Source organism: Cibotium barometz, chromosome 8, assembly GCF_041138505.1.
Source record: "Cibotium barometz isolate CiBa-2024 chromosome 8, ASM4113850v1, whole genome shotgun sequence".
NCBI classification, from domain to species: domain Eukaryota; kingdom Viridiplantae; phylum Streptophyta; class Polypodiopsida; order Cyatheales; family Cibotiaceae; genus Cibotium; species Cibotium barometz.
The window spans coordinates 33,754,052-33,780,914 of NC_141053.1; the positions used below are offsets into that span (position 1 = coordinate 33,754,052).

Consider the following 26,863-nt stretch of genomic DNA (forward strand, 5'->3'; position numbering starts at 1 on the left):
TTACAAGTAATGCTGTAGCGTTCCAGCCTAAATCAATCATAATCAAACTGATAGATCTCTGTAGCCAAATCAACGATTTCTTTTTCACATTCTGGAAAGTTGGCAATGATGCACGAATGCCTTCCTCGGAGATGCATTGATTGTGTGATGAAAACTTCTCCATAAGGTTAAGTCTTGTGCAGCAGTGTGGGAAATAACAGCAAAATAAATCTATCCAACAAAGTAATCAGACACAACTGCTAGAGCAAATATAAACCACATGATATTAAAGGGCCAGAGATGCAAGCAGTAACCCTGCAGCCTCTTGGGCTTTTTTTCTACAAGAAAAAGAATGTATTGTATATGCTGTGACCACACATGGTCCAATAATCAAGACAGACATTCATACAAGTTTCCAACAAAAATAAAACCAATCCATTAAAAAAGGTCATTGGCAGCTTTTGCTAAACATCATGTCCCATAAAACTATGAACACCTGGCCAATCTGCTCAAAAACAGAATGTGAACCTCCGGGGTCGAGCTCCAGATGCCCGACATTTAGCGGCGACCTCCTCAGCTTTTAGCATTTCCTGTCCATGATGAGCTTCGGCAAGGGCTCTCTGCTCCTCTGCGATTCGCTGCACCAGAGCCACCTTGTTCTTGGTTCTCTCAACACAAGCAGCCTTCGCATTCTCCAACCTTTCCTGTGGTTTCCAATATGTTCCTTCTGTGAGCATTGCAAACCTATGTGACTTCCATTATAACTCTCAATACTCTTTCAAAGACATTTGTAACTCACCTCTGATGTTCTCAAGCTTGCCTCAGCCCTTGCTTTCGTGGCCACCTCCCATGCGCCTATTTTGGCTACTTTCTTGTTATAACTGTGAATGTAAAGCAATCACATTTGAATGATAAAGGTGAGAAATAGAATTCAATAGGCTTAAGTAAACTTTATAATTTGCAAAGCTAACTTTATACAAGAAACTACCTCATCTAAAGCTTGTCTTGACAGCAAATTGCTTGTCAATGCTCCTAGCAGTACTTAAAACTATTAGCTACCAATTCGGGGAGGGGAGGGGGCAAGAGAGAGTCAGTCAGCCACTTTCACTTCTATTGATAGCAACTGGGCTGAGTAAGATGCATTGACTACCTTGACAAGCTGGAGTGCATCACCATATGATCATTCACGAAGCGTTCTGAATTGTGTGTACAAAATAGAGAGGGCTGTTTTAGGACACCTTACAAAAAAATCTGAAAACGCAATCCATGAAAGAGCGGGGGTATCGTATTGAGATAATCGAGCTCAACTAGTGTGGATATGGATGACACACCAGGATGATAGCCCCGCACTTAACGCCACTGGCATAGTCGGTGAGATTATGGTTGATATGCCGCCAGTGGTTTACACGCTGCATGACAGCCACTTTGGTTTACTAGAGTTATATGGCGTAGTTATAGTGCCAACTCATATAGTCGGGTTCACACTATGAACCGACCTTGTATGTTTTAGTAGACGAGTACTTTCCCTTATAGTATGTACTCTTATCTTTATGTTATAATTGTAGAGAAGTGATAAGATAGAAGAAAATTCAGCCATCCATTTCTCTTGTGTGCTTGTCTACTTGTGTGTGTGTGTGTGTGTGTCATGTGAAGAAGAAAGTTTGCAAGGAGCTAGCTTACCCAATCCCCCGTATAATTCTTATGGCATCAAAGCGCACATTCGCATGAAGGGCTAAGGGGGAAACAAGAGGCAAACAAAGGAAGGGGTACATGAGTTGATTGTGTATGTATCTGTCAAATAGATTATTGGACATTGCAAGATTGTTGTGAGTGCAAAATTAACTAGTGTCATTGGTATAAAAGCACAAGTTCGCATGAAGAGCTCAAGGAGCAAACAAGAGGCAAGCAAAGGAAGGGATACAGGGTGATTGTGTTATGTACCTGTCAGACAGATTATGCACGATTGCTATGTGCAGAATTTACTACAAGTGTCCTTTGGATAGAGGAATATCATTTATGTTACATGTGAAAGTTACTGCAGGTAGCTATAGCTAAGAGTCTATCCAGCATTGTGAATGAGAAGTTGGACAAGAACTTTCAAACATGTAAGTTCAAGATGAGAAGTTTTGTACCAGGAAAAGGCTATTGGGAATTCATTACAAGTGATAAGCAGGAGTCAAAGCTTCTCGAAGAAAATCCCACTCTGCAACACGTACAAGATTTTAGAGCATGGCATAAGAGGGTCAACAAAGGGCATGTACTAGCTCTCTATTAGTGTGTCGGACTCTATGATTGGTCACATACAGGATGTAGGGACACCTAAAGATGCATCGGATACCTTGGTTAAGCGTATAACAAAAGTGAAGACTGGAAAAAAGATGCACTTGAACCAGAAGCTGCATAATGTGACAAAGGGAAAGCTATGTATCAATGATTATTCATTAAAGGTTAAAGAGCTTGCTAATGCCCTCGGTTCTATTGGAGCACTAGTGTTGATGATGATGACTTGGTGTCAGCCACATTCAATGGGCTAGGAAAAGATTATGAGCAATTCCGGACTTCTATCCAGACTCAGAAAAAAACCCCCTTCTTTCAGGACCTTCTAGCCCTTCTAATCAACGAGAAGAGAAATGTCGGGAGTAAATCATCTTGCGAGAATATGCAGGAGCATGCCTTCTACTCGGACACGGGCAGAGATAAAGGCAGATCCTCATCACCAGGCCAAGGTGCACGTCAGTATGGAAACAGGAGTCATGACAACATCAAGACTCTTAATCACAAACAAGTAGAAGAGGTGCAGGTCAGTATGGAAACAGGAGTCATGACAACATCAAGACTCTTAATCACAAACAAGTAGAAGAGGCCACTCTAGAGGTGTTCCGGGCATTGATAGGTCTGAACCACAGACTTTTGATCGGGCACTTTCACTTGCGCAAAGTGCCAAGACAAAATACAACAATGGAAAACTGAAGACCTCCTCACCCGGAGTAGCCAAGGCAACCACTGCCACTAGTAAGAGCCAAAACTAGACCCAGTTAGGGTCTACTCCGGGAGCCTGTAGCTCTAAGAACTTAAACCTCGCCTTACTCTAGACTAGAAGGCTCTAGCCGGCAAAACAAGCAGCAAGCTCAGTCTCGAAGAGCACAAACAATACAAGGAGGGACGATGCTTCTTTTGCCATACAAAAGGACACACTTCTAACACTTGCCCTAAGCCTCAACACTTTTCGTGGTAAGCCAAGCTCCCACACCAACCCCCCTAGTTGTCACTAGTCCTCTAGCTCCCACTCCTACGGTTGGCGTCGTCGTCGGCCGGGAGCTCGAATATAAGCAAAAGGGCAACCATGATCAGGAGTATGAGCGAAAAGAATTGCTAAACACATTGATGGCCGGAGAGTCGTCGTCTTGTTTGACAACGGCAGTACAAAGGACGTGGTCACGGAATAGGCCACTCAACGAGCCCGTTTCTCGTTGACCTCAGTAGATAAGAAGGTGGAGGGATTTAGCATGGGCATGACAACGAGCATCAAGTTTGAAGCTCGTTGTGCTGAATTAGTTATCCAAGGCATAGAATTTGTGCGCGATTTCATGGTTGCCCCTCTCGTAGGTGCAGATATCATCTTAGGGATCCAATAGTTTCACAAGACGTTGACTAGGACTAGCACACGTTCCGGATTACCCAAAATGTGTCAAAGGCTCCCATGATCATTAAGTGTGCACCAGGCATACCGGTCATTAGGTATATCCAAGCTAAACGAGAGATTCGAAAAGGTGCACAGTGTGTGGTGATATATGTTCAGACCACCCAAACAGTTACAAGTGCTTCAGAGAAGTACAAGGCCCTTCAAAAGATCTTTCTTCAAAATAACCTACCTCCTAAATTTCCCCCTTATAGACCAGAGGACCACAAAATTGATCTCCTCCCAAGTTTCGAACCCCCAAGTAAGTTTCCATAAGGCCATGGACTCAGAGTTGGACCGTCAACTCCACGAATTACACTCTAGTGTGTGTCCATTCATAGCCCCCATTCTTTTTGTGAAAAAGAATGGATGGATCCTCCCGGCTTTGCGTAGATTATCACGTGCTCAATAAGCCGACGATTAAGATAAAGTTCCCACTGCCTCGGATTGATTACATCTTAGAGAGGTTGAATGGAGCGAAGGGGTTTTCAAAGATTGACCTCAAGAGTGGATACCATCATGTGCGAATTGCGTACGGAGACATTCTCAAAACACATTCCAAACTGAGCGAGACCACTACGAGTTCATGGTCATGCTCTTTGGTTTAACAAACGCCCCAACTACAATTAACCACGTGATGATGCAGGTTTTCACGACTTGATAGGCAAGTGTGTGTTCATTTTTTTGGATGATATATTGATTTTTTCAGCTACATAAGAGCAACATGACATTGACGTAGAAAAAGTGATAAAATTGCTAGAATGCAATGAGCTTTATGTCAATGAGAAAAAATCAGAGTTTTATTTATACGAGATTTCACTACCTCGGATATATAATTAGTGCTGAAGGTATCCGATTAGATCCTACAAAGGTGACAAAAATCCTTAATAGAAGATTTCGTAAATTGCATATGACATTCGATCATTTGTGGGCATTTGCCATGCATATTCTACCCACATCAACAAGTTTTGTGATGTCTCATCAGCTCTCAGTGATCTGCTTAAAGGTGTAAAGACTCGGAGGGAATGGATTCATATGACCCCTCGGGTTTTACAAAGCTTTCAAGGACCTTACGGTTGCATTATCTGGGACTCCTTGTTTAGTGTTAGTCTCCTAGGATGACCCATTCCAAGTGATCACTAACGCAAGTAACATTGCTTCTAGAGTGAGCTTGCAATAGAATGGGCATCTAGTTGCTTAGACGTCCCGTAAGTTGATCCTTGCAAAAAAGGACTACTCAGTCTATGCCTCAGAACTCCTCAAGCCCTGAAGCATTGAAAGCATTATATTTATGGGTGCGACTTTGAGATTCGCACAAATCACTAGGCTTTGAGTTGGCTTCAGACGATGCCAAGCGTGACTTGGAGTGACTGTCAACACCGCTGGAGCCAGATTTTCGAGCACTTTGGTGAAATGATAGAGCACCTTCCAGGCAAGGCCAACCCAGTGGTTGATGCCTTGAGCAAGAAAAGAACCGTGTTCCACATCCAATCCACAAGGATGAATCTTGCTTGTACAGGACAAGAGGAGATGAAGCACAAGTATGTAGATTTTGTGGAATTCAGTACTCAATGGAAATAGGCGTTGAACGCCGTAGGACCATGCCATTTGTTGATACCTCATGGTTGGCTTTTCTACAAAGGCCACCTTTGTATATTGAAACAATTCCAAGCAACTCTTCTCCACGATGCCCATAATGCCTTATAGACAATCATAGGGGCATGAACTCGACTTTGGAGAAGTTAGAGCGGTAGTTTTACTAGCCCAAAATGAGGCAAGCCGTGTTCACTCATGTGCAATACTATTTGGTTTGTCAAAAAGTGATTGCCAAGAATGTATGGCTATATGTGGATGGCACTGAGGAGCGTCCTCTCGCACCTGCTCCAGTGGAAGGTGAAGAGCGTCCTTTCGCACCTGCTCCAGCGGAGGGTGAAGTCGTCGTCCTCCTACCCAACAGCAGCGTACTTGGGATGCTAGGGATGCTCAGGCCCATGCATTGATTGCTCTCTCGTGCCGCAGGCATATCATTCCGCACATTCGTTCTTGGACCACTGCAAAGGGTGCTTGGAATACCTTGGCAGCGTTGTATTCAGGTCACAATGAGGGTCGTGTAGCTTACCTTCGGGGCAAGCTTGAGACTGACCGCATGCTTGAAGGTGACTCTATCGATCAATACCTTACGCATGTGAAAGACCTACGAGAGCAGCTCATTAACATTGATGAGGTCTTGACAGATGGCTATCTTGTTCAAACAGTTTTGTGTAATTTACCCAACTCTTATCAGACATTTGGCACCACTTTGCGGTTGTTGGCTGGCAATGCACCTAATGCGGTCACTTTTGGCAAACTTCTGACTCTCTTGCTCAGTGAAGAGCAATCCCGTTCCAACAGGAACAACATGATGTCTGCTGAGTCAGCAATGGCTGCTCCCTTTCGTGGAAATCGATCTAGACCTAAACTTAGCCCATCAGATCCTCCCAAGACAAAGGACAAGCTTGAAAAGAAAAAGCGTTGTAATTATTGCAGGAAAACAGGGCACACCATAGAGGAATGCAGGAAGCGTATTGAGAGTGAAAAAAAGAAGAAGCTGGCATGTTCTTCCACAGGTGCAGATCAAGCCAATTTGGCTACACATGTATTAGCCTTGACCCTTACATCTTCATCACCTATAGAGATGTCTTCTGATGCCGTTGCTTTTGATGACTATGCCCTATAGTCAGTACTTCTTGGTATGCATTGTCTGGCAAATGCATTTCAAGGGGGGATTTTACTTGCCCACAACAGTTGGTGATGCTTCATGGTCACTTATGCTTGTTGACCCTTATCCTTGTCTATGCTAGACGCTTTCTCTTATGTGGTGTCTACTGGAGATGCCTTTTATGCTGTTTTCCCTTGCAGCGGGATTGTTTCTACAGTGTTGACATTGTCACTTTCTCACATGTGATGTTTACTGGGAGTGCCTTCTACACACTTGGCCAGTGTTGGCTTGCTCCTCATGGTTTTGACATTTCACATGTATATTATTCATTGTGGGATTATGCATCTTTACACTTGCCACTAATCATGGCATTGCTGAGAGTTTACTCATCCTCTCATAGCATTAGCTGATGCCCACCCCAAGCCCCCACTTTTTCTCCCGATTTTCAGCTTTTCCCATTGCTGAATTTTTTCTTTTATCAGCCCTACCATTGCTGATTTTTCCTCATCGGATCCTCCATTGATGAGTTTCCCTCTTGCAGCTTACATTGCATGTCTCACAGGCATGACTTATGGATCCTATTGCCTTTACACATGCGTATATCTGCTACCACTTCTTATGCTTATCACTGGTGCAATTACAGAGCTATGCTTTGCTCTATCGTTGTCATTGATATGGATCACATGCAGTTCAGCTTGGCATTTGGATGCTTGCCTTCAGGGGGGTATTATGCGATGCCTCTTGATTTGATGCAGTTGATGTCCACATGATCTTTGACATGCATTTAAGGTGATGCGTTTATGTACTACTGTACTCTAGCATTAGCATTGTAACATTGGGGATTCTCCTTTTCCCCGTCATATAGTGCTTGCTTTTTCAATTGGCACTGCAATTCATCTTTGCCATCGTGATCTCTCTTGATCACTCTTACTGTGGAGCATAGCGCAGGGCAGCATTCACAGCTTTAACACCTTGCTGCCTGCTACCCGTTCACACCGTTCACTTGGGGGGGGGGAGGGTGTTGGTTATGTCCACTCCCGGCTAGTTCAGCTGTGAACCCAGCTTACTCACGGCTGGACATGGGGTTTTTCCCCATGTGAGCACACGTGATCTCTCTTGATCACTCTTACTGTGGAGCATAGCGCAGGGCAGCATTCACAGCTTTAACACCCTGCTGCCTGCTACCCGTTCACACCGTTCACTTTGGGGGGGGGGTGTTGGTTATGTCCACTCCCGGTTAGTTCAGCTGTGAACCCAGCTTACTCACGACTGGACACGGGTTTTTTCCCCATGTGAGCACACGTATGTGTGTTGGGCACTTAGCCCTAGGCTTTTTAGTACTCACTTGTACTTTCATTTCAAATCATTATTGAGTACATCTTTTCCAGTGTGTGTGCGTGCATGCTAGCTTCCCTCGTCATCAGTGTGTTAGTTTTTGTGATAAGTAGAGTCAAGAGATAAGGCAAGGGACATTGTACTTGATTATTTCACAACATTAATCATAAGCTTCTTTGTGCCTAGCAATTGTCGCTCTCTCTCTCTCTCTCTCTCTCTCTCTCTCTCTCTCTCCATGGAGCATCACGATCCACCATAGCCTTGATTTCACAATTGGTATCAGAGCCACTATGTGACGTGTGAGGTCTTTGACCGTCACAAACACAACCTTAGTCTGACTAAACTGCACTTAATGATGCTTAAGAAAGACAGATAGTGTCAATGCAATGCAATGCAGCTATATTAGATGAATGGGTTACAATGAGATCTGAATAGATCTATGATGTTTGTCCTAGATGACTATCCTTCTCGGGATGAGAGGAATAGGCTGGATGTTATTCTTCCCCAGAGAGTTCATGGGCAAACATGTATGCCTTGCAGATGCAAGTCTGACTGCTAAGATGACTGCTAAGATGACTACTGTGCAAGCCATGTGCAACCCTATATGCTGTGCAAGAATGCAGATGGATGGGTTACTAATGCATACCTAAGGGAAAATCCCTAAGGGTGGCCTGCAAGATTTTGAGAACTGGGTTTAACTGTGCGGAAGCGATTAACATGATGTCTGACTGAATGACTGATGGAATGAAAATGATCTAAGGCTGGTTACCCTGTAACGCTCTGATACCAATGTGACATGTGAGGTCTTTGACCATCGTAAACACAACCTTAGTCTAACTAAACTGCACTTAATGATGCTTAAGAAAGACAGATAGTGTCAATGCAATGCAATGCAACTATATTAGATGAATGGGTTACAATGAGATCTGAATAAATCTATGATGTTTGTCCTAGATGACTACCCTTCTCGTCGGGATGAGAGGAATAGGCTGAATGCTGATGCTGAGGACTGTTCCCTGCTCCAATGCTGAGGTCCACCCTTCGATGCCGGCTTCCCTCTATGTAGGAGATAGGAATGATGAACTATATGCTGAATATGCTGCCTATATGCTGAATATACTGATATGCTTGATGAACTGCTGTCCCACTATCTTTCCCTTGTCTCCTGGGAAGGAAACACTGAAGGGATGGCTTTGGGACTGATGCAATGCTGATGCGATGCTGAAAACACAGATGCTCTCCTGTTGCCTGGGAAGGAAACGCTGAGGAGATAGATGCGTTGGCTAAATCTGAGGGACTGAACTGGATGAGATGCGCTATGCTGAACTGGATGCGTTGATGGGCTGAAAACGCTGATGTCAGATGCTATGATGGACTGAATGCTGATGCGCCTCTATTTATATGAGGGACTGGTGCTGGTCGGCCAGCCTTGCTGCAGTCGGCCAGATGCAAATGCCCACGACTGCCATAAATACCATAAAATGCCAGTCGGCTGGTTTATACATGCTGTCGGCTGATGCATATGAATGCCTTACAATGCTCATGATGATTAGGATGCTGATGTTGGTGATGAAACACCTCCATATGATGCTCATACTGATATATGCCTGAGTGAATATCCTGATTATATGCCTGATGATGCCATGCCACTTGTACACCTGATGGGTGTGCACGTGACACACTAGCCCGTCGTTGTCTGGACCTCGCGCGCCACGCATCTTTGGTTATGTTGTCTCCGCCTACGCCGCCCATCCTCTGCCACCACTGCCCATTTGCGTCGCCCGCCTGGCGGACCCCATGGTAGGGTGCCGACCGGGCTGAGCTTAGCGCTACCGCTATGCTGGCTCAGCAAACCGCTCGGGGGGGGGGGGGGGGGGGGGGGGGGGGCATCCCAACTGAGCCGCTCGTTCGACTAGGCGGAGCTGGGCACACATCTACCTTACCCAGCTACCCCCTATTTTGGGCTTATTTGGAGATTTTTTCGCTACACGTCTCTCGCCTTGGATTTTTTCACCCTCGCGCCGTTTTCAGCTCGTCTTGCTGCTCGACTACTTGACTGCTTGGAGCCTCCTGACCGCTCTCTCCAAGTACAGAGCTACCCGACTGCTCTCTCTTGCCCGGCTCCTCCAGGGCCTCTCGCCACTACAACTTTGCCTTTGTCAGCATCAGCATCTACAAACCCTAATTTCTAAACTTGAGGTTTTTCAAAATTTGGTGTAAAATCATTTAATTAAAGCTTCTTTATTCAATAAAAATTGGGGGTTTCTTTGAAATCTGCAAAATCAGTCAAATTAACCCTCCTACACTTGTTAAAATTGGGGCTTTTCCTTGATTTGTCAAAAATTGGCAAAATCGCAGCCATCTCCGTCACTTTGAAGACGCCATAAGCCCATAGACAGGGGGATAGCCTAGAAAAGACGTCGGAAAATGCAACATCACCAGCATCAAGAGGAAATTTCACCTTGATTTCCTTTTTTTATGTGTTTGAGTCAGGGTTCTCTGCTCGGAATGTCCCTCGAAAAAGGTTTTTAATAAATGTTCATGCATTTCAATGTTTTCCCATCTATGTTTGTACCACATTGTGCTATAAAAGGCTTCGTAATTTACTTGATTATCCTGTTTTGAGTCAGGGGGTAGTCTAGAAGGGTTGAGGAATCTTATGTGTGGTCAAGCTCCATTTGCAGGCTTGACTATGATCCGTTGTATCACGTCAAGTATGGCCACTGTGATCGTTTGCATCACGTGGTGCCAACGAGCCCAAATCAACGTAAGTATGAAGGCCACTTCATAAGATATCACCTTTTCTCCAAAGGGGGGTTTTTTGGGTATTTCGGAGCTTCACGTGTAACCATCATGTGTACCCGTGTAAGTGTCCACATGTGTACCCACGTGTGTCCGTGTGTAAACTGGCCCCAGAGGGCTAGTATCTGTGTGTGTATCCTTATTCATGTATGTGTGTAGCAAATCTCTCTCTCTCTCTCTCTCTCTCTCTCTCTTTGCAGCCATGGAGCACCACGATCCACCATAGCCTTGATTTCAAAATTGGTATCAGAGCCACTAGCTCGTTGTTGTCCGGACCTGCACATCTTTGGTTTTGTTGTCTCCGCCAGTGTTGCCCATTTGCGCCGCTCGCCTAGCGGACCCCATGATAGGGTGCCGACCTGGCTGAGCTAAGCGCCACCGCTTGGCAGGCTAGGTGGCTGGGTGGACCAGGGGGGGCAAGCACCCCGACTGTTCGACCAAGCGAAGCTGGGAGCCCATCTACCTTACCCGGGTACCTCCTATTTTGGGTCGTCCTCACTAAACCGACTTGAATCTGGGCTCGTCTGGTGATTTTTTCTTCACGCATCCCTTGCCTCGGAATTTTTTCGCCCTCGCGTTGTTTTCAGGTCATTGCTTGCTACTGTCCGCAAGCGGTTGCCCGATTGCTTGGAGCTGTTCGACTACTCTCTCCAAGTACAAAGCTGCCCGACTACTCTCTCCACGCACAGACCTACCCAATTGCTCTCTCATGCCTGGCTGCTCCAAGGCCTCTCGCCACTACAGTTTCACCTTTGTCAACATCAACATCAGCACCTACAAACCCTAATTTTTGAACTTGAGGTTTTTCAAATTCTGGTGCAAAATCATTTAATTAAAGCTTTTGTATTCACTAAAAATTGGGGGTTTCTCTGAAATCTGCAAAAATCAATCAAATTCACCCTCCCACACTCGTTAGAATTTGTGACTTTTCCTTGATTTGCCCAAAATTGGCAAAATCGCAACCATCTCCGTCGCATTGAAGACTCCATAAGTGATGGTAGTCTAAAAAAGACGCCGGAAAAGGCAACATCACTGGCATCGAAAGGGGATTTCACCCTGATTTTCCTCGGAAATCTGTTTTTTGTGTGTTTGAGTCGGGGTTCTCTGTCCGGGATGTCCCCCGAAAAAGATTTGTAATAAATGTTCATGTGTGTCAATGTTTTCCCATCTATGTTTGTACCGCCTTGTCCTATAAAAAGCTTCGTAATTTACTCGATTAACCTGTTTTGAGTCAGGGGAGTAGTCTAGAAGGGTTGAGGAATCTTATGTGTGATCAAGCTCCATTTGCAAGCTTGATTGTGATCCGTTGTATCACGTCAGGTATGTCCACGACAATTCTATACAAAGTTCAAGGACCGAGGCACTCATGAAGTCGTATGGCTAGATGAAGAGTTCTTCCAGGAGTACTCACAGATACTGTCGGACTACTTGGAAGCCATGAACCTGCCACCAAGCTAAGCAGGAGGGTGGGGCTATGTGACATACTGGCTCAGCATTTTATGTAACATCATACAGTATTAATACTCTTTTTAGGAATATTTATTGTATGTCATGACCCCATTGTGAGCCCCAATTCGGAACATGTCAGGCACGAGCTACGTAGGTCACTCTTCCACGCCTTAGAGCATCTACATGTGTCAGTCCTTTTACCCACTCGGAGAATTCATCATGTAGGAGCATGTAAGAAGTCAACCTAGCAAGCACTAAGTCAGTCACATAGAAGCATTGAGAAGCATGTACACATAGGCCAGCCTGTGGGCCAGCCCATATGGCACCCCGTGATGGGGGTTGCGTTGTATATGGTGCTAGACACCATAGCTACCCTTCGAAAGCAGTCGGCCAGCATATAATCAGCATGATATGCATATAATGTCAGTCAGCCAGCATAAGTAGGCACCCAACAGCACTCGGCCAGCACTTAGCATAAAATGCTGTTTTCAACAAGTCGTGGGACATATGAAGCTGGCCGTAAATGGACTGACCAGCAGCCCCTCACTCACATATAAGCAGCCCACAATCCCTTGCATAAATCACTTCATAATTTAGAATTCAGCAAAGCAGTTCAAGAGAACATGTGTGTGCTTGAGATCCCCCGGCTTCTTGGAGCGTACAAACAGCCTCAAGCACTCCGTGCTTCAGTCCAAGGCAGCATAGAAGATCCTCTCATCTTCAGCCAGCATGTGTGTATATCCTCAACAGTTCTAGATTTATGTAAGTGGCTTCATAGAGAAGATCTTCTACAATGCTATTGGTTCAACATATGGTTCAGCTTGCATTCGGTCTTCCTTGTCCTTGCATTGGGCAGTCCTTAGTCATCATTCATTATCGTTGTAGAGAGTTCTCCAAAGAAATACAAGCAAATACTTGTGCTTGCAGGGGGGCCCTTTAGTGGGTAATTGGGACCCAACCTGGTGTCAACTCTCATCTTCTCTCTATCTACTCTTCTCTCTCAAAGTAAAGTGGATTGCATAAACTCACAGGTTTAAAGAAGGCTTTGTTGTGCATTACAATGGTCAACTTATTGCATGCTACATGTATTTTTATAGAATTGGCTTCATAGAGAAGGATTTGCAACACATAAAATTTTATATGTTTTTGCATACCTCATTATGAAGAGTGTGACTCGTCTCCATAGTCATTGACACAATTTGCAGCTGCTAGGAGTGCTTCTTGCACTATGCTAAAATGTTGCATGTCATGCTAGGAACGGGTACTGAGTCTAAAAGGCTTGACCAATGCTTGAGTGACATTGAAGGATTACAGTATACCTTAGAGACTAATTGGCCACATGACAAAGCATTGGGCGAGGGGGAGTGTGGCTCAGTGTCATCAGCCTAGAAATTTCCCAGTATGAAAGGGATCTGGTGGACTCCAGGATATCTAAATATTTGGAAAGTACAAGCTTTGGGAATGGGGGATTATCTTGGAATACAAAGGACCACACTCCTAAAATTTAGGAGAGTTGCTATTTTCGGCCCGACTCCGATGGAAATTCTGTTCGCGTCATTACATCTGGAATTGAGCAAATACCAAGAGTTGGCAAAGTGCCTATGACAGAATGTCTACTAGTTGGGATATTTTTAGAGGTAAAGATTATTGGAGAACCCATCTCTTAGATTGGGATATGTGGCAAGAAAGTGGATCAAAGTGAGACAAGGGGCCTCACACTTGTCAGAAAGTGGATCAAAGTGAGACAAGTGGCCTGACACTTAGTCAGAAAGTGGATCAAAGTGAGACAAGTGGCCTGACACTTAGTCACTCTAGCTATTGTGTGGCTCTCCACTTGTCATCATAGCCTTCTCTTTTCATTTTCACTCATGGGAGGCTAATTCTATAAATTGGAGCCCTCTCTCTTCATTAATGGAGGCTCTCTTGCTGCACACTAGCCTCTACCACCGTTACAGGCTGCCCTAATGATGGCTACTCTCTCTCTCTCTCTCTCTCTCTCTCTTGAAGGCTTCCCATGAAGAATACCGGCTGTTGGGGACTGTTTTGGAGACTTCCATCGCGAAGAAATACTCAAGGCAAGGATATGTAATCATTTATTATGATTTCTAGCCATTGTACTTGTACCAGCCCTTGTACTTGTTGTACCAGCCACTGTACTGGCTGTACAAGCCCTTGTACTTTGCTGTACCAACCATCGTATTGATTGTACCAGCCCTTGTACTTGTTGTACCTGCTATACCAACCCTTGTACTTGTTGTACCTACTGTACCAACCACTATACCTATTGTACCAGCCACTAATTTTGGCTGTACTAGCCCTTGTACCGACTGTACCAGCCATTGTACCTACTGTACCTATTGTATCGGTTGAATGGAGAGTTGAACCTGTTGTACCAGCTCTATTGCATGAAGACCCGTGGTTTTTGGGGAAGAACCAGTACCCACACGGAAGTATATGGATTATATTATTGGCTCCGCATTTCTACAGCCTGTGTTCCGGCTTGGTTGCCTCGTGTTGGGCTATGTTATGGCATTTGTATATGGATAATCCGGCATCTCCCGTGGGAAGAGTAAGGCCCTCAAAGCTTGTACATGATATTATTCTCCTTGGGTAATAAAATACTCCAAGGGGGGGGTCGGCCCATTCCGGCCTCTATGTGGTGTCACATGTGCAAGCTCCATTTTTCCGTGGGGAGAGCAAGGCCCTCAAAGCTTATACATGATATTATTCTCCTTGGGTAATAAAATACTCCAAGGGGGGGGGTCGGCCCATTCCGGCCTCTATGTGGTGTCACATGTGCAAGCTCCATTTTTAGCATTTGTGGATGTTTTGTCCAGCTTTTATGTTTTATGCAAAGTGATGATGGATATGTGTTAAGGTTGTGGCCATGTTTAAGTGTTTTAATATGCATTGATGGTATCAACAAGTGTGTCAAAGGCCCTAGTCCCCCGGGCACCGCCGCAAGTTACACTCAGCATGTGATAGAGGCCACAAAACATGAAATGCTCAATTGAGGCTTTAAGGAAAAAGTCATGCTGTAGACAAGCCATACTATGGTTCGTTGGAAAAGTGCAGGAAAGCTACAAAAGCAATGAGGTAATTAAGTGCAACACAATGTCTGTTTCACAACAATAAACACAGGCCCAGAATTTTTTTTTAACTGCCAAGTTAAAAGTGCATCACCAAGAAGTGTACCTGTTCTGAGACTTTCTTTTCATGTTCTCTTCCCATGCTTTGATAAGAGAAAGCACCTTCTCTTTATTTAACTTAGCCAAAACCAAGTCTGCCAAGGAAATGCAGGTAAGAGAATCTCAAACCTCGTTAAAGATTAGAAACAATTTGATACTCTACATAGGCATGCATGAATTACCAATAAAACTATAGTTCTACGCATGTGTGTGCTGCCCCCCGCCCCCCCTCCCCCAAAACACACACACACACACACACATAGAGGGAGAGAGAGAGACCCCTGTTCAATGAGCTCCCTGCCATGGATACACTGCCTGGAGAGCCTTCGCCAACAGAGAGCAACTGCACCTTCCGTGCCATATCTAGTGCTAAAAAACATCAACTATATGTTATAAAGTTTCCACTAACGGTAATCTGAGGATCAACAAACCTTGCCTTATAGTAATCTCAATTAACAAAAACAATTACAGTTGATATAGACTAACCAGGATTCAAGCAGACTCCTGCTTGGGACTTTGGAGTGGCAGGGGAAGCGAGCTCAGAAATCACATCATCCTCTGAAGGGTAACACAGAAAACAATGACAATGACAAAAAGTACGAAGTCCATGAACACAATCCCAAGATGTTTTGAAAGACAATAACCAAGATTGTAGGAGGAGAGCGCACCAAGCCTCTACCAAGTTTCTCTTCCACAGAACTTTAGATTAAGAGCATGGCCTCCTTTACATACACACACAGCGGATATCCTCTGAATTTTCATCCCGCCAAAAAGGCCACTCCCAGGTGGTTACTAATACAGTCATGAAAAGAGTTGAACTAGCCAAATGATGAGTTGTGAATATTCAGGTGGACTAAAAACATTCAAGACACTCCAATTGCCACAAACGAAATTCTCAAGCCCCCGTGAGTCCACTTCACAGTGAGAAGAGATGATGGGATTGATGTGATAGACTGTCAAATGCAGAAGAACTGCCTATACTAAGAACTGTGCAAAACGCAGAGATGAACAGAAAGAAGAGAGAGAAAAGTTGTTGTAACAGTGTTTTCTGTATATATGTATCAATAGGTACATAGATCCTAGCCAACATGGCCTCCACAAGGAAACACTTTAGCCTATGACCTGTCCCACAAAACCTCGGATCAGATGAATACAATGGAAAAGGTTATGCCTATTCATATGCTACAATTTACCCTATCTACAGCCGGTTTCTAGAACTGCTGTTGGCCAACAAGCCGACCACCACAGGACATGCATAAAGGTGCATAAAGTCCTCAATATGCCCTTATGCTCCTTATGACTGCCTTGGGTAAAAAATCATGGTTATTCAATGCCAAAAGCAAAGGAGAGAGAAGAAGAAGATCCTGTGGGCGCCTGAATATTCAGCCACACAGCAGCCAACCAGTCCTCCAAGAGCCAAAGAGATAGAGAAAAGAAGGCCTGTGTCTCTGCCCTGTAGCACAGCACAATAGCCAACTTTTATATCCCAAGAAACATGCGTAAAGAAGTATTAGGCTGCGCCTCTGCACTCTGCAACACAGCCCGCCTGTATCCCCTTCCAAAAAGCAACATATGACCAGCAGCGCAGACCCCTTCTGTAGCTGTTTTCCAAAAGCCAGAATCCAGCGCTGCCCACCAGCACCCCTTTCCCAAAAAGCATGAGAGAGAAAAAGAGGCATGTCCCCCCAAAAGTAGAGTAGCCTCCATAAATAGCCTAAGGGCCTCCCAAGGTTATAAAACCTTTTAAATTTTAATTCCTGTCCCCTTCACACTTGGGGTTGTCCACACATGGGTTTCCTTTTTAACTCCAACCTGATGCCATTCACACTATCCACCATGTCCCCTTCACACTTGGGGTTGTCCACACATGGGTTTCCTTTTTAACTCCAACCTGATGCCATTCACACTATCCACCATGTCCCCGTGCACACCTGCATACTGTCTAGAGAAAAACACAGGGTCACGACAATAATACATCATCATCATGATCTGAATCTGTGTCGGTATCAACTGCATCCTTAGAAACATAATCATGGTGGCTCAAGAGTGTGGGACACTCGTATAAGTGGCCAAAGAAAGAATCATCCCATGCGAACAATGCCGAATCCTCCGTGTCAGAGTAGCCAAGCAATGTAGCAAAGAAGTCGCTGTGTACGGATGATCTGGACCATCTCGCATGAATCTCCTCCTCATCAAACAAATGCCTCTGATGGCTAGGCACCAAACTCTCAAGCTCAAACAACCAGCCATGACATGAATATGCCACCTTGTAATATAATAACAAAAAGTCGATGAGTCGGGATCTAGAGGTCTAGGCCTCGATGTGCCGAAGTATGTGCAAATGCCACAAATGAGATGTGCTCCCTAACAAAAAGTGACCACTCGTGATAACAAGCGTAGAGCCATGAAGACAATCCATGCGCGACCCTCCTAAAATCAGGATCTGAGATATTGTCATAGTGATATCAATGACGAAGATGATGTGTGTGGTGTGTCGGTCATAAGAAGGATAAAAATAGTAAGAAACACCCCTAGTTGCGTGTGAACACAACTCCAAGTGTGTGAACAAAGTCTACAAAACCCAAAATGTGCTAACATGCGTGAACACGCCCTATAAAAGTCCTAAGCATGTGAACAATATCCAATGAAAGCTCAAAGCGAGCGAACACCTCACACAAATGGACTCGTGTGTGAACAAGGCTCACAATGTGTAAAAGCATGTGAAACTCAAATAGTGTGAGAAAACAATAGCAATACCAAAATACTTGTGAATCAATGCATAAAACGCACATCACGCATGAACAAGCCCAAATAATTCATCAACATGTGTGGCACACCACAAATGATCATCCCTTGTGAACACCCCAAGTGAGAATAAAAGAAACCCCACAAACACAAAAACTATGTTGCGTATAAGCAATCCCCAATAGACCAAATGGTTTGTATATGTGAAGTGGCCCAAACCCTCAAGAGAATGTGGAAAGATAAAGAGATTGGACAAAATAATAGGAAGGAGTGTGGACAATTGGAGTATGGGCCAAAGAAAATGGGTTGGACAAAAGGAATAAAGGTGGGAAATGTGGACCAAGGCACTGAAAAAGGGTTAGAACCCTAAAAGAAATTTTAAAGATGAAGTCCCCTGCTCCTTCACCTTCACCTTCACACTGGTGGCTGCAGTTTTGTCCTCTTCCTCCTCACTGTGGCGTTCTCACTGTGGGCAACCACCTGCACTTGAGTTGGTTGAGCCCTCTATGGCAATGAAGCTGTTTTTCTTTCTTTTTATAAAAAAAAAATGTTTGCTCTTAGGATATGCTTGAGAGAGATGAGTTGGCTGAGCCCTCTAAGGCAATGAAGCTGTTTCTCTTTCTTTTTTTTAATTTGTTGTTTTTTTTACACGTTAGATAGTAGCGATGATCTGCTATGACTTGCTGGCCTGCAAATTGAATGAAAAGCCCGTCGCTCCTATACTGGCCTGCAAATTGTTTGCACTGCTTTGGAGTAACGCTGTGAAACGCCTGCTAAAGAGCCCGTTGCGGTGCTTGCTGAGACAGACGAGCTGCTGGGCTGAGCAATCACAAGAGAATGCCTGAGCTTGCAAAAGCGATCCGACTGTGATGCTAGCTAAGCCTCCTCGGCGATATGCTGCGTGCTTGCTTAGCTGAGCCTTGCAGTCAAAGGCGATGAAGCACTCGTGTAGGAAACGACCACAGTATTTTTTTTTAAAAACACTACGGTGCATGCTTGCTTAGCTGAGCCTTGCAGTCAAAGGCAAGGAAGCACTCGTGTAGGAAACGACCACAATACAAAAAAAAAAAAAAAACTACGCTACCTGCTTGCTTAGCTGAGCCTTGCAGTCAAACGTGATGAAGCACTCGGTTGCATTGCTATGAAACGCTTACATCAAGAAGCGCTGCAAGAACAGAACTATACTTGCAAAGAGCACTACCAACAGTGATGCACTCTAAGCGATAATGCGCACTGAAAATCTCCACTGTTACATGCTATAGAAAGAAATGAACCAAGCTCTCCTAAGCCAACACAGAATACAGAAGTGTGAGGACAAGGGGCCATTTTATATGGCCCCTGGCTCCTGGTCAGCCAGCTCAAAACAAGCCGACAGAAGCCTGACTGCTCACGACTAGCACAATGGTCAGTCGGCCAGCACTAAGGGGGTGGTCAGGCATCAGTAGAGCAGTCGGGCAACCAGCAGACAAAGTCAGCCAACACCTGGGGGCAGCCGACAGCCCACACACAGCTCCAAATAAATGGGAAAAAATACGGAGAGTGAGGAAAAATGGGAGGACACCGAATACGGGCAGGCACACCCACAACAGAGGCCCTGACATAGTGTACAAACAAGAGATGACTGCTAACACCCCCTCTTAGCTCCTGGATGTGGAACCAACCCCATTGAGCTGGAGTGCTGCCAGAGCATAGCCTGTTGTAGAGACTTCGTGAAGAGGTCCGTTGCATTGTCCTCCGTCAAAGAATAAAGAAGCAAGATGTCACCAGCCAAGATCTTCTCACGAACAAAGTGATATTGTATCTCTATGTGCTTGGTCTCGGCATGGAAGACCGGGTTCCGAGCAATAGCGATAAAGCTCTGGTTATCGCACTGGATGACCGTGGGCTCCTTCTGTGGAAACCCAATCTCGCCAAGCAACCTCCGCAGCCACACAACCTCGCAAGCAGCACCACAAGCAGCCCGGTACTCTGCCTCTGTCGACGACAAGGCAATAGTTGGCTGCCTCTTGTTGCTCCATGAAACTGCTCCTGAGCCGAGGGTAAAACTGTAGCCTGATGTAGACCTCCTCGTGTCTAGATCTCGTCCCCAATCTGAGTCACTCCAACCTTGGAGTCGAACTCATTCCTTTGTTTCACCTCCAGTGGTGTAGAGTTTCACCTCCAGTGGTATAGAACAGTCCAAGATCCTTCGCACCCTGCAGATACCGCAAGATCCGCAATCTTGCGTCCGAATGAAACTTCAATGGCGTCTATATAAATGAGCTCAACAGCCCCACAGAAAAGCTCAAGTCCAATCTGGTGTTCAACAACCAGATCAATGAACCAACCAGCTTCCGGGTACAAAGAGGCATCAACTGGCTCACAAGGATCATTCACTGTAAGTTTTGTGTTCGGGTCCATCGGTGACGTGATAGGCTCGCAGTTCTCCATCCCAAAGGCCTCAAGCAACTCATGAACATACCGCTGCTAAGAGAAAGAACCCCCTCTAGGTCTGCCAGATCTCCAATCCCAAGAAGAAGTGGAGTAAGCCTAAATCGATCATCTCAAACTCCTTTGACAAGGCAACCTTCGTCACTACAATGTGCTCCATATGACCGCCGGTGAGAATGACGTCATCCACATAAAGGATGATCAACGTGACCATGCCGCATTCCCGAAAGAGATATAGGTTGGGATCTGCAACCGATCTCTGAAATCTAGTCTGTAGAAAGAAGGAATCAATCTTCTGATTCCAAGCCCTGGTAGCCTGCTTAAGACCATACAAGGCCTTCCGCAACCTGTAAACCATCCCCCTTGATCCTAGAACCTCGAAGCCTGAAGGCTCCTCGACATACACCTCCTCCTACAGGTCACCATTAAGGAACGCAAATTTAACATCCATCTGAAATACGGGCCACCGCTGAGAAGAAGCAAGGGAAAGAACAGTCCGAATCATGGTCATCCTCGCTGTCGATGAGTTTGGTACTCAATACAATTTGGTCCTCACTTCTGAGCTTGGCTATTACTCAGTGCAGAACGGTTGGTTGTTCTACAAGAACCGCCTCTCATTCGGGAAAAGCGAGCAGCTCTTCTCCATGATGCCCATGACTCCTTAGTTAGAGGACATAGAGGTGTCAACAGTACCCTCGAGAAATTAGAACGGTCCTTTTATTGGCCAAAAATGAGGCGTGATGTTTATTCACATGTTCAAGCCTATAAGATTTGTCAAAAAGTTAAGGCTCCACATACGAAGAAGGCTAGGTTACTTAAACCTTGCCTATCCCCGACGGACCTTTCTTCGATATTTCTATGGACTTTGTAGAGCCTCTACCAACATTCAACGGATCTCGTAACACTCAATGTTTTACCATTGTGGATCACTTCAATAAATTCTGCATGCTCATCCCATGCAAGCATACGGCCACAGTTGAGGACGTAGCCCGCCTTTTTCTCAAACATTGGTACCCCATTTGTGGTTTGCCCTAGCACCATTACATCAAACAGGGATTCCAAGTTCACCCTGCATTTTTCGAGGGTATTATTCGAGAACTTTGGAACCAAGTTACAATTGTCTAGTGCATTCTATCCACAGACAAATGGCCAGACAGAAATCTATAACCACTTGGCCTTTGATGTTCTCAAGTCATACTGTCATGACCAGCAATCCAAATGGGAGCATTATCTTCCATTGGTCCAAGCCATCTTAAACGATACTCATTCATCTAGTGTCGGATGTACTCCGTATGAGGTAGCCTTTGGTTGCCGTTTCTCCTCTTTTGACGAGAACAGTGTCTCCATCTCTTGACAACGGAAGCATTTTTCGAAATCATTGAGTCAATTAAAGACCGCTTAACCAAAGCCCAAGAATCTTATAGCAGACAGGCAAATAAGTCTAGACGAGATGTCCACTTCCTTGAAGGAAGGGAATTGGGTCTATTTGTGCATCATGAAACAGAGATTAAAACAAGTGGACAAACGTTGTCCCAAGCTTTCTTTCCGTAGTTTTGGACCATTTCCATAGTTAAAAAGATAAGTGATGTCTTCCATGAAATTGAAGTTGCCTAACAGTTGGACGATGCATGATGTTTTCCATGATTCTTGGCTAAAACCATATGTTGAACAAGAAGTGTTTGATGTTTCATATGAACAGCAACCAAATGTGGTAAACAAATCAGAAGTCATTGAGCCTGAGCAGATCCTTCTTCATCGTTGGAAGCATGGTTCTGGTCGAAGACTCCGTCAGTTCTATACGAAGTTCCGAGATCGAGGTACTCACGAAGCAGTTTGGCTAGACAAAGAGTTCTTTCAAGAGTACCCCCAGTTGTTGGCAGACTACTTGGAAGCCATGAACCTGCCGCCAAGCTAAGCAGGAGCGAATGTCACATACACTTTGCACTGTGGTGCATGGTGACAAGATGGCTCATCATCAATGCAACACCATACTCCAGTAGAACCCTTTAGGATTTAATATTTGTCGTACGTCGTGACCCCATTGTAATCCTCAGTCTAGGATATGTCAGCAGGCACGAGCTACGTAAGTCATTCCTCAACCATTTAGAGTCAATCAGTCAGTCAGTCAAGTCCCTTAACCCACTTGGAGAGAATCATGCATATAGAAGTCAGTAGAAGCCTTAGGATTTGCATTTTGCATATCATTCATCCCATATGCATATAGACCATCTAGATCGTTGCAAAAGACTTAGAATATCATCCAGTATTTTTTTCATATTTTATAGCATTTATTTGGCATTTTTCCATTTTATTATCAACATTATCCAGCTCATGAGAGGCATATAAATAGCTCAACCTTGCATTCATTCATTCATCTCATATTCATTGGAGTCTAGCGTTTCCCTTTAGCACAAGGAGCATCTATGCATGAAGCATTCAACTCTACATCACAAAACGCAGCATCCACAGCATTCAGCCAGTAGAAGCACATCGGTACCTTGCATTTTCAGAATACATACATTTTTCAGCATTCACTCACATCATCGTTTTGCTACAGCTCTACCGGTGAAGGTAAAACGCATTCACTCAATCATTTTCAGCATATACACACAGCCTTGAACAGTCCCAATCAGCCCCTTCTCTCAGCCTCAGATTTGCAGCCTTCCTACATTCCATTGGAAGAGTGCATAAGCTTGAGATCAGTCATCATTGGTGCTCTCTATAGCCGTGTACAATTCAGCCTGACTCCTGGTCTTTCAAAGGTCTTGTGTTTGGCTTATCTTCCGTCCAAAGTCAGTCTCATAAAGTCATCCTCTTCAAAGATAATAAAGCAAATACTCCTGGCAATAGGAGGGGGCCCTTCAGTGGGTAATTTGGGACCCAATAAGGTGTACATATCTATCTCTCTCTCTCTCATCTCTTCAAGTTTGAAGTGATAAAGTGGATTGCTAAAGACTTGCGAAACTCAGGATAAAGAAGACGATGTGAGACTTTGTGTGATAGGATCCTTCATTACGCATAATTCCATTGCATGTTACAAGCTATGATAAAAGCACATCATTAATATATCGAATGGATTTTATGTCCAGTCAGATTTAGCTGACAGCACCATAGCTGGCCGACCAGCACTCCTAGAGTATATATAAGCATCTCACATAATTAAGCACAGGACATTCAGTCATTCAGTCATCATTCATTCATAGAATCAGTAAAACATCATGTAGAAGGGCTATGGGTCAACCCTTATGGGCTGATCATAAGCCTCAGCCATGTACAAGCAAAAGCCATCTTTTTGTAACCTGGCACCTAATCTCTCTCTTCTTCTCTCTCCTCTCTACCTTAATCATGTGTTAAATAGATTCAATGTTCTTAATCCTGCTTAGGGCTGTGGATCAGTACAGCAAGGTTTCCGTGCATGCAACATTTCTACATGCTTCTATTGACTTCTATGCTTCTTCAAAAGGTTATGCTGCAAATGCAAATGATGACTTCTACTTATATAGGGACTGAAAGTGCAGGTCGGTTCACCATACTGCTGTCGGCCTGCTGTGGACAAAGAATATTGCCAAAAATGCTTATTTAAACGCTGCGCTAAATCCCTTAGTTGTCCAATCTTTTGGCCAACTAGCTGAGGTTGCCAACTGCATGCTTGGGTGCCCCATTGGCTGCCAACTGGTGTATGAAAGCTCTTATGAGAGCCGAGACTGGATGGTTTTGGTATCTGATGTTTGATTTCTGAAGTAACAAGTTTTACAACGTGCGGCAAGGGTTTTGTGATTACTAATCAAATGCATATCAGCAAAGACCTTATTAGATTGTCTTGTAGGTCTCTCTCACAATTTAAAATGTATTTGGATCTTTTTATGTTTATTTTGATATGAAATGCCATATAGATTGATATTTTTTACAATGGTACGTATTTTTACGTACACAAAGATTTTATCTGTACGGAACAACGTACAAATACGTACCGCACATTACGTACAGTACGTACACATCAACTATGCCCCACACATGAGAAGAGGTGCATTTCCCCCTCGAAAAAAAAAAATCCCACTCCAGCCCATTGAACCTTGAGTAAACAGCCAATTCCACCACCAGACCAGTCCCAAAACTCAGCAAAAAGAAGGGAGATCTTTAGGACCTTCAATTTGGCATCTGAGTATGCAGATTTTGAAAAGAATAGACTTAAGGCTCCTAACCTAGCCTGGTGTTGCACATTTGAGTGCCTTGCATAACAAAGAAGAGAAGCTTTTTGGAAAAACGAGGAGTATTTCATAAGTGCAGAAGCTTTGATCTTTGTAGTTGGCTCTTGGTTACTACTCTTTCACAGCTACACATTCAACTATTCATTGTGAGTGTGTTGAGCTTCAAAATCATAGCAAGTTGTAGCACCAGTGGAATTCAAAGAAGCGCGTCAACGTAAGGCTCAATATACCAACAAAAATGTCTCACTAATGAAATTTCAAAGAAAAAGCAAAGCCTTAGAAGCAAGCCCAATTCATGCCTAGTAGAACGTGTACATATCTTTTGAGGTAGTTATAGAAGTTTTTTTAATAAAGGCATCCAAACCTTGTAAGCAACCTATTACCTCATTGCTCTACGCAATGCAGTACTTTTTGGCCTGTCTTGCAAAGGTAGACATAGCAAGGGTGGGTCAGTTCAGAGTGGATATTGTAGGACCCACGAACTTGTTATGAGTGCTCTAAGATGTATGGAACCCCCCTCACAACACTCCCTGTCTGTAAAAATTTGTAGTGGAAAATCCTTTCTCTTGCACAAAAGACCCAGCAGCTCAGGATGGCCCATGGTCAGGCTGGTTCACTTCAGTGAATACTATAGGACCCATGAACTTGTTATGAGTGATCTAAGATGCATGGAACCCCCCTCGCAAGACTCCCTGTCTACAAATTTCTAGTGGAAAGTCCTCAGGATGGCCTATGGTCAGTCTACCTAGACTAGCTAAGCACACCTTGCTGACATAATTTTTATGAAAATCATCAGCTAAATTAGCCCCAACTTTACTCCCTGGCTTGTGTCACAGATTAGTACATAGACTGACACCCTCTGCTCCCCCTCCCTCCTCATCCAAAAAAGAAAAGATAGAGAACAAAAAAAATTGATGGATGCTAAAGAAGCCTCTACTTGGTTCAACAAGTAATACCACGCCCTTTGAATTTCTACCTGGGGAAGCCCTTGGAGGCAAGGGTCCGCTTGCCTTCTTTTCAATCTTGTCAAAATAATTCACAATTCTCTCCCCGGCCATATCGGCATTCAAAGCTCCTTGTGCTGGTGGTTCCATTCAATTGCAATCTCTGTCCCCCTTCCTTTCCAACTCCTACATTACAGAAATGAAAAGTTACACCTGTATTAAGAGCCTCCAATTCATTGAAAAAAAAAAAACTCTGCCACAACAGTCTCCAAAACGTCAGAACTTGCTTTCCACATTCTTTGCACAGCTTTATTCGACAACCAAAAAGCCATGATTAACGGTAACCCTAATCCAAGCCTTGGCCCTCACCTACTACCCATATCCCTGTCTTTCAACTATTAGCCCTAGCTTTAGATCATGGAAGCTACCCTCTGTTCTTTGATTCAGCTACCAAAGAAAGAGACAAGGGTTGAAGTTAAAATTAAGCCATGCATAAAAACTAACCGAAAATGAAAGACTCCAGCCAAACCCTAACCCTTGCCTGAGCTAATCCTAATCATACTCCTAAAGTGACCCTCCCCGAAAACCTAGCACTGGCAGTACCCTTACCCTAACCCCTATCTGTAAAACGGCCCTAAATTTTAATCCCTTCCCCAGCCACACTGAAGACTATATTCTCTACTACAAATAAAAGAGACAGACAGTGGTTGACATGAAGAATAATGCAAGCACTAGCGAGTCCAGCTTACATTCTGATGTTTATGTCAGCTACCAACAAAGAGACGAGACTGTGATTGAAATCTTGAATCAAACCCAAACCCCAATCCGCCCTGGTTAAACCCTAACCGTAGAGCTACAGTACAGGAAGTGGTTGAGATGAAAAATCAAACCCAAACCCCAACTCAAGCCCTGCACTAACCCTAACCCAAACTCCATCAACAGAACAGGCAACCTTAACGATAGGACCCACGCATGGCAACCACGGAGAAGAAATCTTACACAGTGAATTAGGCTGGATGCAGTATGAGAGAGATGAAAGAGGGGTAGAAGGGGGATGGAAGAGCAGAGCTCTTTAAGCTTAAGCTATGGGGAGTTGCTTGGAAAGGAAAGGAAGGGTTTGCAAAGGGGACCTACCTGCTGCTGTGGGTGCAGCATGGTGGTGGTGTTGGTGGTGCACTTTGCTTCTGTCTCTCCTTTCTGTTTTGGCTGGCCGATGCTGAAAGCGGAAGCTTCTGCTGCAAACTTGCCCACCATCCCCTCTGCATGACGAAGAAGTTGGTAATGGACCCATCATCATTACCCTGCCCTCCCAAGCAATCAAAAGCACATGATAGCTCCTCCTTCCCTCAAGTACATTTACACCATCATTAATGGAACCAACTATGGAGCTTTTACCTCTTTGGGAC

The 26,863-nt window shown here is 44.4% G+C and overlaps 1 protein-coding gene across 3 annotated transcripts; it reads right to left on the reverse strand.

Annotated features, from left to right (window-relative positions):
- Nucleotides 1-248: 248 nt before the first annotated feature.
- LOC147636172 (remorin-like) lies at nucleotides 249-26,792 on the reverse strand. 3 transcript variants are annotated; one of them, XM_086801611.1, is made up of 7 exons: nucleotides 26,592-26,792; nucleotides 25,490-25,643; nucleotides 15,617-15,688; nucleotides 15,410-15,499; nucleotides 15,138-15,225; nucleotides 779-860; nucleotides 249-683 (listed from the first exon to the last, which is right to left on the reverse strand). In XM_086801611.1, exons 2-7 carry the CDS (start codon nucleotides 25,605-25,607, stop codon nucleotides 489-491), a joined length of 645 nt encoding a protein of 214 aa, XP_086657737.1. In that variant the 5' UTR covers nucleotides 25,608-25,643; nucleotides 26,592-26,792; the 3' UTR covers nucleotides 249-488. The 3 variants fall into 3 exon arrangements, with proteins under 3 accessions (XP_086657737.1, XP_086657735.1, XP_086657736.1); XM_086801609.1 differs by lacking the exon at nucleotides 26,592-26,792 and adding an exon at nucleotides 26,457-26,585; XM_086801610.1 differs by lacking the exon at nucleotides 26,592-26,792 and adding an exon at nucleotides 26,207-26,372.
- Between the last annotated feature and the right edge of the window lie 71 nt (nucleotides 26,793-26,863).